Source organism: Leuciscus leuciscus (assembly GCF_965113295.1).
Source record: "Leuciscus leuciscus genome assembly, chromosome: 15".
In the NCBI taxonomy this organism is placed as follows: domain Eukaryota; kingdom Metazoa; phylum Chordata; class Actinopteri; order Cypriniformes; family Leuciscidae; genus Leuciscus; species Leuciscus leuciscus.
In genome coordinates, this window is record NC_138739.1 from 41,820,229 (window position 1) to 41,834,364 (window position 14,136).

The 14,136-nt window shown below is 40.6% G+C and overlaps 2 protein-coding genes across 3 annotated transcripts; one reads left to right on the top strand and one right to left on the bottom strand.

Moving 5' to 3' along the window:
* Positions 1-500: 500 nt before the first annotated feature.
* On the top strand, positions 501-9,885 carry senp5 (SUMO specific peptidase 5). Of its 2 annotated transcripts, none has more exons than XM_082139734.1 (10): positions 501-650; positions 1,592-2,373; positions 2,445-2,550; positions 3,469-3,616; positions 3,698-3,745; positions 5,591-5,668; positions 6,046-6,183; positions 6,253-6,336; positions 6,424-6,474; positions 8,477-9,885. In XM_082139734.1, the coding sequence occupies exons 2-10, from the start codon at positions 1,704-1,706 to the stop codon at positions 8,609-8,611; spliced, it is 1,458 nt and encodes a 485-aa protein (XP_081995860.1). In that variant the 5' UTR covers positions 501-650; positions 1,592-1,703; the 3' UTR covers positions 8,612-9,885. The 2 variants fall into 2 exon arrangements, with proteins under 2 accessions (XP_081995860.1, XP_081995859.1); XM_082139733.1 differs by lacking the exon at positions 501-650 and adding an exon at positions 692-716.
* Positions 9,886-11,048: 1,163 nt separating this feature from the next.
* Positions 11,049-14,037, bottom strand: ncbp2 (nuclear cap binding protein subunit 2). The gene is made up of 4 exons (XM_082139770.1): positions 13,864-14,037; positions 12,978-13,159; positions 11,786-11,924; positions 11,049-11,320 (listed from the first exon to the last, which is right to left on the bottom strand). The coding sequence occupies exons 1-4, from the start codon at positions 13,936-13,938 to the stop codon at positions 11,249-11,251; spliced, it is 468 nt and encodes a 155-aa protein (XP_081995896.1). The 5' UTR covers positions 13,939-14,037; the 3' UTR covers positions 11,049-11,248.
* Between the last annotated feature and the right edge of the window lie 99 nt (positions 14,038-14,136).

The following is a 14,136-nucleotide window of genomic DNA, read 5'->3' on the forward strand; positions in this document are numbered from 1 at the left end:
TGTGTGAAACGCTTTCAGGAACAAGAACAAATATAGGTCGCCCTCGTCATCAGAGAAGAGATGAGCTGATAGAGGGAGGGGAAGTTATTCTGATTCAAGATTACCAGAACATGAATTTATAACAATACTGATTTGCACTGATAAATCACTTATAATAAAGCTGAAAAAATCTGTAAATAAATAATTATTGTCATTTTTGATTTAATGGTGAGGTAAAGGGCAGCACAAATAGGCTATCATTTGGGGTCACTGCTTTATCATCACACTGATATGAGGAAAATGTAGGCTACATTTATGAATTTGTTTAAAAACATACATTTATGACATTTACTTTTGAAGAATTAGACTCAAAATGTCCAAGAATAGCACTTTAATGCAGGCCTATTACAAAGTTCATATTATTAATGGACATGATGATGTTGTTTCATTGTGATTTTTGTCATAACTGAAGCATTCAGTGTCTCCTTCCCGCTAGATGTCGCTGAAACACGTCGTGTGACGTCATCGACATGCGCCGCGATCGGTCTGCGACCATAACAACGCCTGATAACCCTCACTTTTATCGATATCAGTGATAGAGGAATATTGATCGGAATTAATTCTCACTGCCTGTAAGGTCCTGCGCACTCCATCCTCGAGACGGACACACGGTGAGGCTGTAAAGCACAGATGTCTGCGCTCCTCTGTGTGCGAGGCTTCCACAAGATAAACTGCAGGTTTTGCTGGACTGATGAATAAATGATCTGCTCTGAATCATTGATTATCATGATCTCAGATTATTTATGCCTTTAACCTCGACGATGGCGTTATTCCTCATGACCTGAATGCATTCGTATTTCAATTCGGTTTCGATCAGAAAATTCAGCTCATATTTTCCTCATATTATTATTGTAAATGATTGTGTTATTGCCGGCGATTTGACTGACAAGTGCATCGGTATTCTGTGAAGATATACCTTGGATCATCATGTTAATACCATGGTACACGGTTATAATAATCATTCATAGCATATATCATTGTATATACCAAACTCACGAAGTATTACCATATGAAAGTATCACTAAACCGTGTGTTTTGAACATGTACCATGGTAATACCATATAAATACAACGTTAGATGAATATGGTGATCATTCTGTATGACATATAGCCTCCATGCGATTACCGTTAACTCAACCAATTTATATATGATATGTATTCATCAGTAAAGATGCAGAAAGTTGCACTGAGCAGCAAAATTGACAGTCAAAGTGCCAAATGCGATTAAAAATCTACTTTTTCCAAACAATAAAACAAACATACGCTCCATGAAGATCCACGTAAACAGACTCCTTGCAGAAATAAGCCATCAAAATATGTTTTCAATGACAAATAGACACAATAAGAAACATTTAAATTGCATATTAAAGTCCTGTTCAGCAGAGTTACACTTGGTTTGTGACTGGTGTGTGTGAGATATTGTGTGAATGGCCTGTACATTTAATGGGACTTGTAATGCTTTGAAAAATACTGTTGTTCTACACTTTTCATACGATTGATCTCAAATCACTAAGATTGTTTTACTCTTTCTTCCTTTCAAACGTACAAATTAGAAAAGTACATCCAAACTGCCCAGATTTCCAGTTCCAGGATCCAGACTCCCGATGGTGGAATCGTGCTGAGAAGCGTGGAGAGGATCCCGGGAGGAATGGGGTAGAGTTTGCCATGAGGGTCCCGGCACCGAACCGCTCCGATCGGGCAGAATCCGGCTCCGGGGAGATGCCTGAGAATGGCCGCTCCAGGAGGAAGCGTGTGCCGAAGACGTGCGACTGCTGCGGTCCCAACGGGAAGCCTCACGCGCCCGGACACGAGCAGATCTCCAAGAAACGCGGACGCAAGAAGAAGGACATGGTGAGCCAAGAAGAGGTGGCGGCGGAGGAGGTGGTGAGCACATCAGGGGTCGTGACCTTAGACCCGGTGGATGCTGGGACTGTGTCTGAGATGGAGGAGGCTCCGTCTCCCCGAGGAAAGCCGGACTTCTCCCAAACGGAGAGAGCGAGTGAAAGCACGCTCGTGGTGAATGGCTCGGAGAACAGTGATCATACGCGTCCCGGTGACACCAAAGAGCTGAGCGGTTCTCAAACGCTGAACGACCTGATGAAGAAACCCTGGGATTCTTCCCTGACCGGCGCAGAGCCGGACGTTCCCGCTCATAATGACGCGATGGACACCGAGCCGTCGAGCTGGTGCGCTCACGTGAAGCAGGCGTCCTGGGACCACCACTACTGCAAACCCCCCGGCGGGGAGAACCGGAGCGAGTGCACGGACGGGACGGGCCAGGCGTCCGCTCCGCCTCCTGAGTTCACCCCCGAGGGCATCGTCGAGTGCATTCACGGTAGTGTTCACACCGCTCCTGCTGATCTGGTGCCGTTTTCTCTTACTGAACCTGCTTTTTTTCCCTCCCAGAATTCCTTGAGCAGTTCTATGGGAAATACGCCAGCTTCGCCCCGCTAAGCGATACTGATGTCCTCGATCACCTAAACAAGATCTTTCAGTCGGATCTCAGCGACAGGCAAGTTCAAGCTCCTCGTGGACAGCGTTAGCGCCCATCTCTGGCACGATTTATGTGATATAACCTTCAGAAAGACCTCAGGAGGTCAAACTAGATGTTATAATGCACATGTATTTGGTCTGAATTCTTTCCAAAAACCTGTTACCAAAATCTAGGAACCTTATTTTGCTATAATACCTACACTACTTATAGTTTGGGGTCAGTAGGTTAAAAACATCTCTTTTCAGCAAGAATGCATTTAATTGATCAACCAATCAAAAGTGACAGTAAAGACTTTCTACTCATTAAAGCATCTTAAAAACTAAAAATGTGTCACGGGTTCCACAAAAATGTTAGTCAGCACAATTGTTTTCAAAATTGATAATAATCATAAATGTTTCTTGAGCATCAAATCATCATATTAGAATGATTTCTGAAGACTGGAGTAATGATGCTGAAAATTCAGCTTTGATCACAGGAACACATCACACTTTACTATATTCACATAAAAAACAGTTATTTAAGATTAACAATGTTTCACTGTATTTTTAATCAAATAAATGCAGCCCTGAAAAGCTTAATTTAAAAAGAAAGAGAAAAATTCTGTCAAAACACTGAAAATTTGTACGGACGTCAAACTCTTAAATGCTAGTATATATTTCCAATGAATGTAAGAAAAAATTGGTTTGGTTTATTATTATGTTTATATGTTTGAGCTCGACGAATGCTGGGAAACGTGTGACTTAACATGTTTAAATCCAGCTGCCTCATGCAATGTTAATTTCCTGTTAGATTATATTAGATATGTTAGATAAACTATAGCTTTCTCAGTTCAGAGAACATGGAGTGTGTGGAGTTGATTTGTCAAGTGTAATTGAACTCCAGGTTGTTCCCCGCCCGAGGCCTTCTGATAAGCGTTCGGCTTCTCTTTATGTTCAGGATGAAGCTGATAACAGCAGAAGTGTCCAAGTACAGGGCTGGGCTGGCTTGTGCTCCTATGCATTTCTTCCAAGTGACCTACAACAAGCACACTTTGACCTTAGATGACCTTTCAACACTTGATGACCAAAACTGGGTCAATGATCAGGTAGGCTTTTCAATCTGGATTTATAATAAAAATGCGTTTGCACGTCTCCTGGACTAGGAGTTGTTATGTGTGTTTTTGCAGGTGATTAACATGTATGGAGAATTGATCATGGAAGCTACGAACCATAAGGTAAAGCATTAATGCATTTCTCTACAGTACTAATGCAGTTTACGTCTTGGGTTTATCCTGCTTATCACAATACATTTCATTTCATACAGTAACTAAAACATTTCACTGAAGATTGGAAGTTAATAGCAACAGGATAACTAATATTTTCTGTTAGTTTAAGCAGGAAGTAATAAAAGTAAATCATGCTTTTAACGTTTTAATAATAGTCAAAGGGCAAACTGAACCTGAACCAGTGTGTGTGTGTTTACTGATGTGTCGCCGGTTCGACAATATAATCATATATAATATCACAGTATTTTTAAGGCGATTTTGATATAATATTTCTTAAAATGGCCCTAGTGTGTTCACACATCTCACACAGATTGTGGTGAGCATTCTTTTAGACCTTTTGTGTATGAGTCGTTGAATCATTTACTCACCCGATTCATTAAAAAACACACATTTATTCAGGAATAAAACACCTTTAGTGTGTTGCTCTGAGACATACAATGTTTTTTTTCCCATAGATGGAGCAAAAGTAGCTAAATTAACTGACAATACGTTGTCCAAAATGTAAATTACTCGACATTAACAGCAGCGCGACTGAGAGTGTGACATTTCTTAAATATTGCAAAGTGCGTTTAGTCTAATTAGCGATATTTTGGCGAATTCACATGGCAAACTAGCCTGGGAAAACCCAGACTACTTCCAGTGAATTTTAATTCTCTCTCCAGGATAGTCTGGAGAAGAGCCCATTCAAACTCATTTCTGTGCCGCCGAAATCGCGGCACCAATCAGAAACGTTTGGGGAGGAATTTACATGATGACGACAGCGCAGCGACGCTGAAGGAGATTTCATTACAAAGATGGATGCCGCCGTGGAACATCACTCGTTCGAATCATAGACAGTATATAAACGAATCAGTTATCGCGTCTGTTTTGAGCGATTTAAACTTACCGTTTTCGTTAAAACCGGAGCAAAGAACAACACTCGAAGCATACGTCATCTCCTTCATCGATCTGATTGGTTTTATGACTATCCAATTGCGCCCAGAGGAATTTGAGCTACGTCGGTTGGTGACGCCCCTTTGGAAATGATTTGTCTACATAGCTTCGCCAGACCCTACACTCAGTTTCAACTGAGAAGGGTCTGGTTTTAACCAGGCTAATGGCAAACTTGAAGCCGACAAGATTAATATAGGGACGTTTTCTAGAGGCGATACAGTAATGGTAGCCTGACGTCGTCATACTCGGACTCTAGTCAGAATATGAGTCTGATCTGCTCCATTGGGCTGTGATTAAGGGGTGTGTTTCAACCGAACCAGGAGAGAAAATGCCTCTGCACTCAATTGGATAGACCTACAACCAATCAGAGCAATGGAGTAAGTGACGAATGTTCTTCATTCATCTTTCCGATCGACAAATGCCTTGATCGCGGTTCTGTGTTCCTCTTTTAAAATGCGATGGCGGAATCTACACGTCTCAGTTCTCCAGCGGCGGCCATCTTTGTTATAAACGAATTCAACCCAATCGCTCTTTAGTGACGTGGATGATTACGTGACTGTTGATCATCTGTCCATCATCGTATAAAGCCCGCCCTGACCATTTGATTGGTCCGAACAGCTCTGGTGTTCCCGAACTTCCCGACCTCAAATGTTGTGGGTGGGGCTAAGTTCGGCTGGCATCCAGGCTACAGTAATGGCAAAAAAATAAAAATAAAATAGACAGAATAATAATACAATAATAATGATGCCTGGCTTCTGGTTCTGGGGTTTCAGTGTGTTTAAAAACAAAACCTTTTGAAATTGTCCTGATGAGGCAAAATGACTCAAAATGAACATCTGTTGTTTATCTGTCCTTTTCTAGGTTCATTTCTTCAACAGTTTTTTTTACCGACAGTTTGTAGCAAAAGGTTATGAAGGCGTGAGACGGTGGACCAAAAAGGTAAATGTCACCGCTTGCAAAAACATCACATATTGATAGAATCTGGAAAAAATATCTCATTTGTCTTTGTTTAGTGCTTGATATCAGTCTCTACATTTCCTACAAGTCACATTTTTGTTATTTTTCCATCAAATGCTCAGTAAACGGACGTGCTTAAAGGGATAAACCACCCAAAAATGAAAAGCTGTCATCATTTACTCACTCTCATGTCGTTCCAAACCCGGAAAGCTTTCTTTCTGTTGAGGAACACGACAGATATGTTGAAGAACATTGGAAATGAAACAACATTGACTTCCATAGCATGGACACAAACCCCTGAATCGTGACTCTGAATGATGCCGGAGAGTGTCTGATGTGTTCTGTCTCGCTGTCCTCAGGTTGATCTGTTTTCTAAGACACTGATTCTGATTCCCCTTCACCTGGAGATCCACTGGTCGCTCATAACCGTGGACGTCTCCAAGCAGAACATCAACTTCTACGACTCGCAGGGCATCCTCTTCAAGTTCGCTGTGGATGTGAGTGCGTTTGCAGTGTGGTTTAGATAGAGATCCTCACATCGAGCTGACGTGTGACTCTTCCCACAGAACATCCTCAAATACATCCTGGCAGAAGCAAAAGAGAAGAAGCAGCTGGTCTTTCAGAAGGGCTGGAAGATGGTGGTCAACAAGGTGTGTGACGTGAGCTCATAAACCGTGTTCTGATGTTCTGGATGAACACACAGTGAGAGCTTCATATTTGGTTTGTTCTCTCCACAGACCATTCCTCAGCAGAAGAACGACAACGACTGTGGGGTCTTCGTCCTGGAGGTAAATGTTTGTGTACAGTAGGGCTGGGGGGATCATGATATATTCAGTTTAAGTTTATTTCTATAGCGCTTTTCACAATACATATTGTTTCAAAGCGTGTCAGCTTGTTTCAATGATACAGTCAGGAAGTGTTCAGTTATCATCTGGAGATGAGTGTGGCAAACTAATGTCCATGTGTGACCCTGATCACGAGTCGCACGGGGATATTTGTGGCAATAGCCAACAATACATTGTATGGGTCAAAAGTATAAATTTTTCTTTTATGCCAAAAATGTTCTATCTTAAATATATAAAACATTTATTTTTTGTGAGTAAATGCAGCACAATCGCCAACATAAATGCACAACTTTAAAGGAGATTTTCTCAATATTTTGATTGTTTTGCACCCTCAGATTCCAGATGTTCAATAGTTGTATCTCGTCCAAATATTGTCCTATCCTAACAAACCATACATCAATGAAGCTTTCATATGATGTATAAATCTCAATTTTAAAATTGTGACCCATGTGACTGGTTTTGTGGTCCAGGGTCACATATTACAGCTATAATATAATTCAACAAGTGATGTGGTTGGGTTAAGCAGACATGAGGAGTGTGTTAGGCAGCAAGTACACCTTGTGCTTCTAATGATCATAATGTAAGGATAATGTTATTATACACACATAGCATGCATGTGATTTTGCTGTAAATAAGTAGATGTGTGTGCGTGGCTATCAGTGGGCAGGACTGCGTTACGGTCTGCAAGAGCGACAAAGACAGAAATAATAATAAAAAAGGGGTTGTAGTCTCTGGCCAACCAATACGATTCCCGCTTTTAGTCACATGTCCAGGACCGATGCCGTTACAGAAAACTACAGCTTGGTTGTGTTTTCTCAAAAGTGCCCCATTATGATATTTTCAAGGTTCCTGATTTTGTTTTTGAATCTCACACAATAGCCTCAAAAGTATAAAATAAAAAACACATTAATTTTCTCATAATATACACTGCACATCACCTCATTTCTCAGAGTCTGAAACCGGTTCATTCGAAGATTCAAAGAGCTCTTTCCACAAGCCTACTCTGCTCTGATTGGTCAGATGACCCAGTCTGTTGTGATTGGTCTACTATGCTCTGATTGGTCAGATGACCCAGTCTGTTGTAATTGGTCTACTCTGCTCTGATTGGTCAGAGGACCCAGTCTGTTGTGATTGGCCGATCGCTTACAGTGTGTGTCGGAAACCAAACGACCATTACCATGATTTTCCTTAGCACTTGATACACAGTGATACGAACATAAACAATAACGACATTTTTAATGTATCAATCTCATCCTTTTGAAGTTCATGCAAAGTGGATTTGCATTTTCCAGTCTCAGCCACAACTACAGGTTTTGAGGGTCAAAGGAGGCGTCGTTCACGGGCAGCCAATCAAGACCATAGATGCGCATTATGCAAATGTGTAACAGTGTAACGCAGGTTCATCAGGAAGTGAGACTGGAATTACTGACGACTCGTTTCAGTTCAGAATCACTTCCTTTAGGAGAATCTGCACTGTGATCTTTAAAACTTTGCAGACCGTTTACATCCACAAACAGCTCTATTACACATGCATACTAGTAAATATTCTAATAAACATATACAGGGACACTTAAAACCTGTCTGTAGTTTTTAACCAACAAACAAGGCCACCCAAAGTACACTCCACTTTCTAAGCGTACACTAGGGTCCACTAACCACACGCATGCAAGCTACAACAACAGTGGATTGCGATGTGTTTGAGAGATTGTGCGAGAAGGTTAGAAATATCTGCATCTGTACTGTAGCCTAAAAGATTATAAAGATATGGGTTATAACTGGTGGTACTGCCTCCTGTAGACCAGGAGGGGTAGTGCAAGGGGTAGTGCGTGCACATCAACAGGAGAATACTTTAGGCTCAAAGAAGAGGGGGTTTTGTTAAAGTATTTATTGTGATCTATTATGAAATTACTCAACATAATATGAGATTTTGGTTTTGATTTTGCAGTACTGCAAGTGCCTGGCGTTCATGAAGCCGCTGGTGTTCACTCAAGAGGACATGCCTCGAGTCCGCAAGAGGATCTACCGAGAGCTCTGCGACTGCACACTGTCTGACTGTTCCAACACAGACAAACCCACATAGATCTGAAGACTCGGATGAGGAACACAACACGCAGGAACGGGCAAGACACACAAATCCAAACGTTTTGATCAGGCAAAGCTGGAAATTCCCAATACATGAGCCTGTCAAAACAGCGGGAAGGCTTGCTGGATTTTCTTTCAGGGTGCGTTTACCTCTCCGCTTGACAGATAAGATACGCCTTTTCCCCAGCGTCCTCGACCTGGAGTTTAACGAAGGCTGTGACGGCTCCTCAGAGAACATGTGATGTTGACAAACGAGGAAATCCTCAGCGGTGGAGAAATCGTTTACTTGGCAACCACAAAGATTCAAGACCTCACAAGCGTGTGGATATTATTATTATTATTTTTTGTTTTAAAATCTCATTTATTGCCATTCATCCTCGCATCTTATAACACAGCCATGACACACGGACCACGTGTTTCCATCAGGTTTCTTTTAGTTTTTGCTTTTATAGAGTATAAATGTCACGCCGTTGTTGAGGTACAAGACGCTTTTATAAAGGCTCTTAATGAATGTACTGTTAAACATGAGAACTATACTTGTACAGTCAAGCTTGTAACTTGAAAGCCGAATTTAGTTTGTCCTGGACCAGATTTTGCTTTGTTAACATTTGATCAACTTCAAATTACGTTCCCAGATGTACTGTGGGTTTTTAAATGAAAAAGCCTCAGGATCGATGCTTCTATCATCAGGCTGCTTGCTGTAAACCCAGGCATTATCTGAGCGTTTCGTCGTTGCGAACTGCTGTTCTCTCACTTCTGAGCACTCTCCGTTGTTTTTCTAAAAGGTTTTTGTAGCATGTAGATTTGTCATTAATTGAAGTCAGTTAAAGGTCATTTGTAAAATGAGCACAGTTTGTTGCAGTGAAAGCTGCGGGTTTCTGCCTTTTATTTATACTCTTTTCTTTTTCTTAATCGTGAAGACTGATCTGAAGAAATCACCGGTTAAAACAAACGCTGAAGGCGTTCAGACTGTTGATTGTTGCGGTTGCGAATCTCATCATCATCATTAGTTCTGTGTGAGGAGCGTTTTCTACCTTGTGATGCAGTTTGGTACAACAATGTCTGAATAGTAGCTTTATACTTTTGTCAGTGATCCCATCGTTCAAGAGCGATACTGTCATTTTAGTTACTTGAAATTTACCAACACATCATAACCTCAGACAGAGTTTCTGACTACTAGTTTCATCATTATTTAAAAATACATGTTTAATAACCAGTTCTGTGTCTGTTATTGTGTGTAAATATGCATATAAAAGGAAGCACGCAACCTTTTGGAAATGTCTACCTCAGGAGGTCTGTGTAAATGTGCTTTCAATTTTTGCAACCCTGTTACTAATAATGGTTTAGAATCCTCCTTTTTACTAATTAAATAGTTTTATATACATCAGAACGGCTTATTAGACCTTATGCGCCAGAGAAACGAGGGCGCCGCCATCTTTAGAATAATTGTCTTTTAACTTCCGTTTTTGCGGTCGCTCTGTATATGGCTATGGCATCGCTGTCCAGGAGTAATTAGCTTTTGAAGTGGATTTACTTAATGTAAAGTTACCGAAAGTTATCATGAGGATTGTAATGTTTAAAGCAGATGTCTTAACAAATGTCAGTCGACTGGGAAGATTTTAAAACGAGCCATTCATTCATAAATACGCAAAATCGCTGTGAAAATACAGACCGGAAGTCAAGACAACGAGCGCTGCGCTGAAAAGGGGCGGGGCTACATAAGGTGAATAGGTTAAAGATTTTGCTTACAAAATGGCCATTTTTAATTTATCCAGAGTCGTGCAGCTTTACCATTAAACTTAACGCTAAATTTGTTTAAAACAAAGATCACGATTCTCCTATGATTCTGAACAGACAACCAAACAAAATAACTAGTAATTGACTAGAGGTTCTGACAAAACCTTGAAGAGCCTCTTGAATGATTCGGTCAGTCTCTTGTCGCCACCTACTGGTGTAACGATGTCATTGAGACAATCTTCATTTGAAGTGTCATGATGCTTTCAAAAGCTGATTTGATCGCTATCATAGACATCAGTGTTTATATCTGAACTTTAAACTTTCATCCCAGTTCTTCTGTGATCATATAAACGACTGTAAGACAGAAATGATGAGACTGTGTGTTTGTGAATCTGTTTGAAACACAGACGAATCATGTCATTTAGGAATAAGAATAAGATCGCCTGGGTGTTTAAATCGAGATCGGCATCTTTTAACAGGTAATCGCTATTACACATGTTAATGATTGAGATTGATGCGAGGAGTTGTGCAGTTATTACTGTCCACAATGTGATGAATTTTAACATCAGAGCTGATCTGGAAGTTAACTCTCTTGTGTTCCAGTTATGATGAGCGTCATGTCACCAGACCAGACTAGATTCACTGGGAATCACAAGATTTTGCCACTGGCTTCATCTAACAACAAACACAAGGCAAAGTTTATAAAAAGGCATTTATTTAAAAAAAAAAAAAGAAGAACAACTACAAATGCCAGACTAGAAGAATTTCAGGCATGGACATTCATACAGCACTAAACTCTAATATGTACATCACACACACACACACACAAATCCTCGATCCGTTACTGCACATCCCAAATCTAACACTTCTGACGTCACGATCCTGTCCGTGCCAATGATCAAGCTTTCTGCACCAGCTTCCCATAACCCCCTCTGGCGGGGTCGTAGTCCTGCCGGTATTCATCTCGCACCTGCACACACACACACACACACACACACACACACACACACACACACTGGGCTGAGGAAAACACTTGGGCTGGTAACAGGTGCACACATTAAACAGGCCAAACGGGGACATAACCCGAAATACATGGTGTTAATTTGTGTTAAAATGAATAGACAAATTAAGGCTTGAAAAAAGAAACCCGAATGGAAGCATGAAAATGGAGTCAGGACGACGTCACTTTGCTAGAAACACAAATCTAAAATCACGTTCCTGTACAGAAGCATACGGAGGCCCTGAAGGGACATGCTGAGGGCTTTCCGTTCTCTCATTCGCTCGCACAGAACTCAAGATTCTCGGAACACAAAAGCATAGAAATGTATTTTTTTCCTCCCGTTTCATATTTCCCCATCACATGTCCCTCTGTCTAGGGGCTCCATAGGACACAATATTCCTGAAATATAATGCACTAATGTGACGCTGCGCTGACCTGGCCGCCGGACTTGCCCCGGCCGTACTGGCGGCCCTCTTTAAAGCCCGCGTCCCAGTCCGTGCGGATGATGCGGTCGTCCAGCCTCGTGCCGTTCACAAACCTCATGGCGTTCTCGGCATCGGCTCGAGTGTAGTATCTTCACATCAGCGGTTAAAGAACTACACTAGTATTCATACAGTCTCGGACCAAAATTAAACATGGTTTTGATATCATAAGGAATTAGATTAGTGATCTCCAACACTGATAAGAGAGTGCACCCAAATCATGACATAAGACATCCAATATTCTGTGAACTTTTGACATACAAGAGGACTTTGAGCCATTAAAACATCCTGCAAGTGTCAGCGCTGAGAACATCTATTATTATTTTAGTTCTCTTCATAGTTATTGTTCTCAGTGTGAGCAGGCCTTAAAGGGATAGTTCACACACAAATAATGAAAATCACCCCATGATTTACTCACCCTGAAGCCATCCTAGGTGTTCATGACTTTCTTCTTTAGACGAATACAATCTGAGTTATATTGAAAAATGTCCTGACTCTTCCAAGCTTTAAAATGGCAGTGAATGGCCACTATTTTTTGCGAGAAGCTAATTATTTTAGTCAAAGTTTTAAATATGGATATTTTATGATGGATAGATGCACTTTTATCATGGATAGATGCACTTTTATCATGGATAGATGCACTTTTATCATGGATAGATGCACTTTTATCATGGACAGATGCACTTTTATGATGGATAGATGCACTTTTATCATGGATAGATGCACTTTTATCATGGACAGATGCACTTTTATGATGGACAGATGCACTTTTATGATGGATAGATGCACTTTTATCATGGACAGATGCACTTTTATCATGGACAGATGCACTTTTATCATGGACAGATGCACTTTTATCATGGACAGATGCACTTTTATCATGGATAGATGCACTTTTATCATGGATAGATGCACTTTTATGGACTTCTAAAAATAGTGCCTATTCACTGCCATTATAAAGCTTGGAAGAGCCAAGACATGTTTTAATATAACTCTGATTGTATTCATCTAAAGAAGAATGTCATACACACCTAGGATGACTTCAGGGTGAGTAAATCATGGGTAATTTTCCGTTTTGGGTGAACTATCTCTTTAAGGCTCACATGTTGAGATGTCATAGCACTGGTTGTGAATGAGAAGGATACTCGACGAAACAGAAGCCACAGGCGGTCTTCTTGACTTTGTCGAGGCCGATGACGATCCTCTTGACGTCTCCGCTCTTGGCGAAGAGCTCGTACACCTGCTCCTCTGTGGTGTAGAAGGACAGGTTCCCCACGTACAGCGTGGAGCTCTGCTTCAGCAGCTTCTCCTGCTCGTAGCGGTTACCCTGCGGAGAGGAGAGAGATCTGCTCACACCACTGCTCTAATGCGCTGTCATTCAGGACATCAATACTTTATACAGCGAGGACACTCTACATTGATTACAAAAATGACAGTAAATACTTGATTCTACAACATATTTATATTTCTGATAAATGTTGAAAGAATCCCAGAAAAAGACACTATTGCAATTTACGAAATGATTATGCAGCACAACTGTTTCAACACTGATAATAATCAGAAAAGACTGGAGTAATGATGCTGAAAAATCAGCTTTGATCACAGGAATACATTGATTACATTTACATGTATTCACATTGAAAACAGTTCACTTAAATTGTAACAATATTTCACAATATTACAGTTTTTATTTGACTATTTTTGATTAAATAAAGCTTTAGTGAGAAGAATATATATTTCACGAGTATAAGCCCAATAATAATAATAATTTAAATATAAACAACTTGTCTCTAACGTACTCTTTTTAACAGGGGACCGTATGTTTTAATGCATAATCAAATATTTAATATATTTGAATACAAATATGATAAATATTGAATTAGAGACTTCTATAAATTACTAATTTTTAGTCACAGAAAAAAAGTAGAGTGAATCAGCGGCACAACTCCTGCGATTCTACACTAGTGTTTTATGTCTCCTTATCAACAGGAAAGAATGATCCTTAAAAAAAAAAAATAGCATTACACTCACCTTAAAATGCTGGTCTCTGTACTGGCTTATATCCACATATGAGTCGCTGTAAAGAGCGTTTAGTTTAATGGACATGGTGAAATTAATAAAATAAATCCAGAATCAGAGAAGCTGAATTTTTTTCTGTTTTTCGAATCAGCATAGACGAACCGGAAACCCGTTCTGTCTTCTTCTTCTTCTTTATGTTGACGGTGGATCGCAGTGGATGAATAGCGCATTACCGCCACCTGCCGTTACTACCGTGACCGTGCATGAGCCAGACTGCGATACACA

Bases quoted from the DNA above. Each gene is read 5' to 3' on its own strand.
- senp5 (XM_082139734.1), top strand. From the start codon at position 1,704: ATGAGGGTCCCGGCACCGAACCGCTCCGATCGGGCAGAATCCGGCTCC. The intron at 3,617-3,697 runs GTAGGCTTTTCA...GTGTTTTTGCAG, and splicing joins AAAACTGGGTCAATGATCAG to GTGATTAACATGTATGGAGA. The intron at 6,337-6,423 runs GTGTGTGACGTG...TTCTCTCCACAG, and splicing joins GGAAGATGGTGGTCAACAAG to ACCATTCCTCAGCAGAAGAA.
- ncbp2 (XM_082139770.1), bottom strand. From the start codon at position 13,938: ATGTCCATTAAACTAAACGCTCTTTACAGCGACTCATATGTGGATATA. The intron at 13,160-13,863 runs GTGAGTGTAATG...TCCTCTCCGCAG, and splicing joins ACAGAGACCAGCATTTTAAG to GGTAACCGCTACGAGCAGGA. The intron at 11,925-12,977 runs GTATCCTTCTCA...GCTGATGTGAAG, and splicing joins TGTGGCTTCTGTTTCGTCGA to ATACTACACTCGAGCCGATG.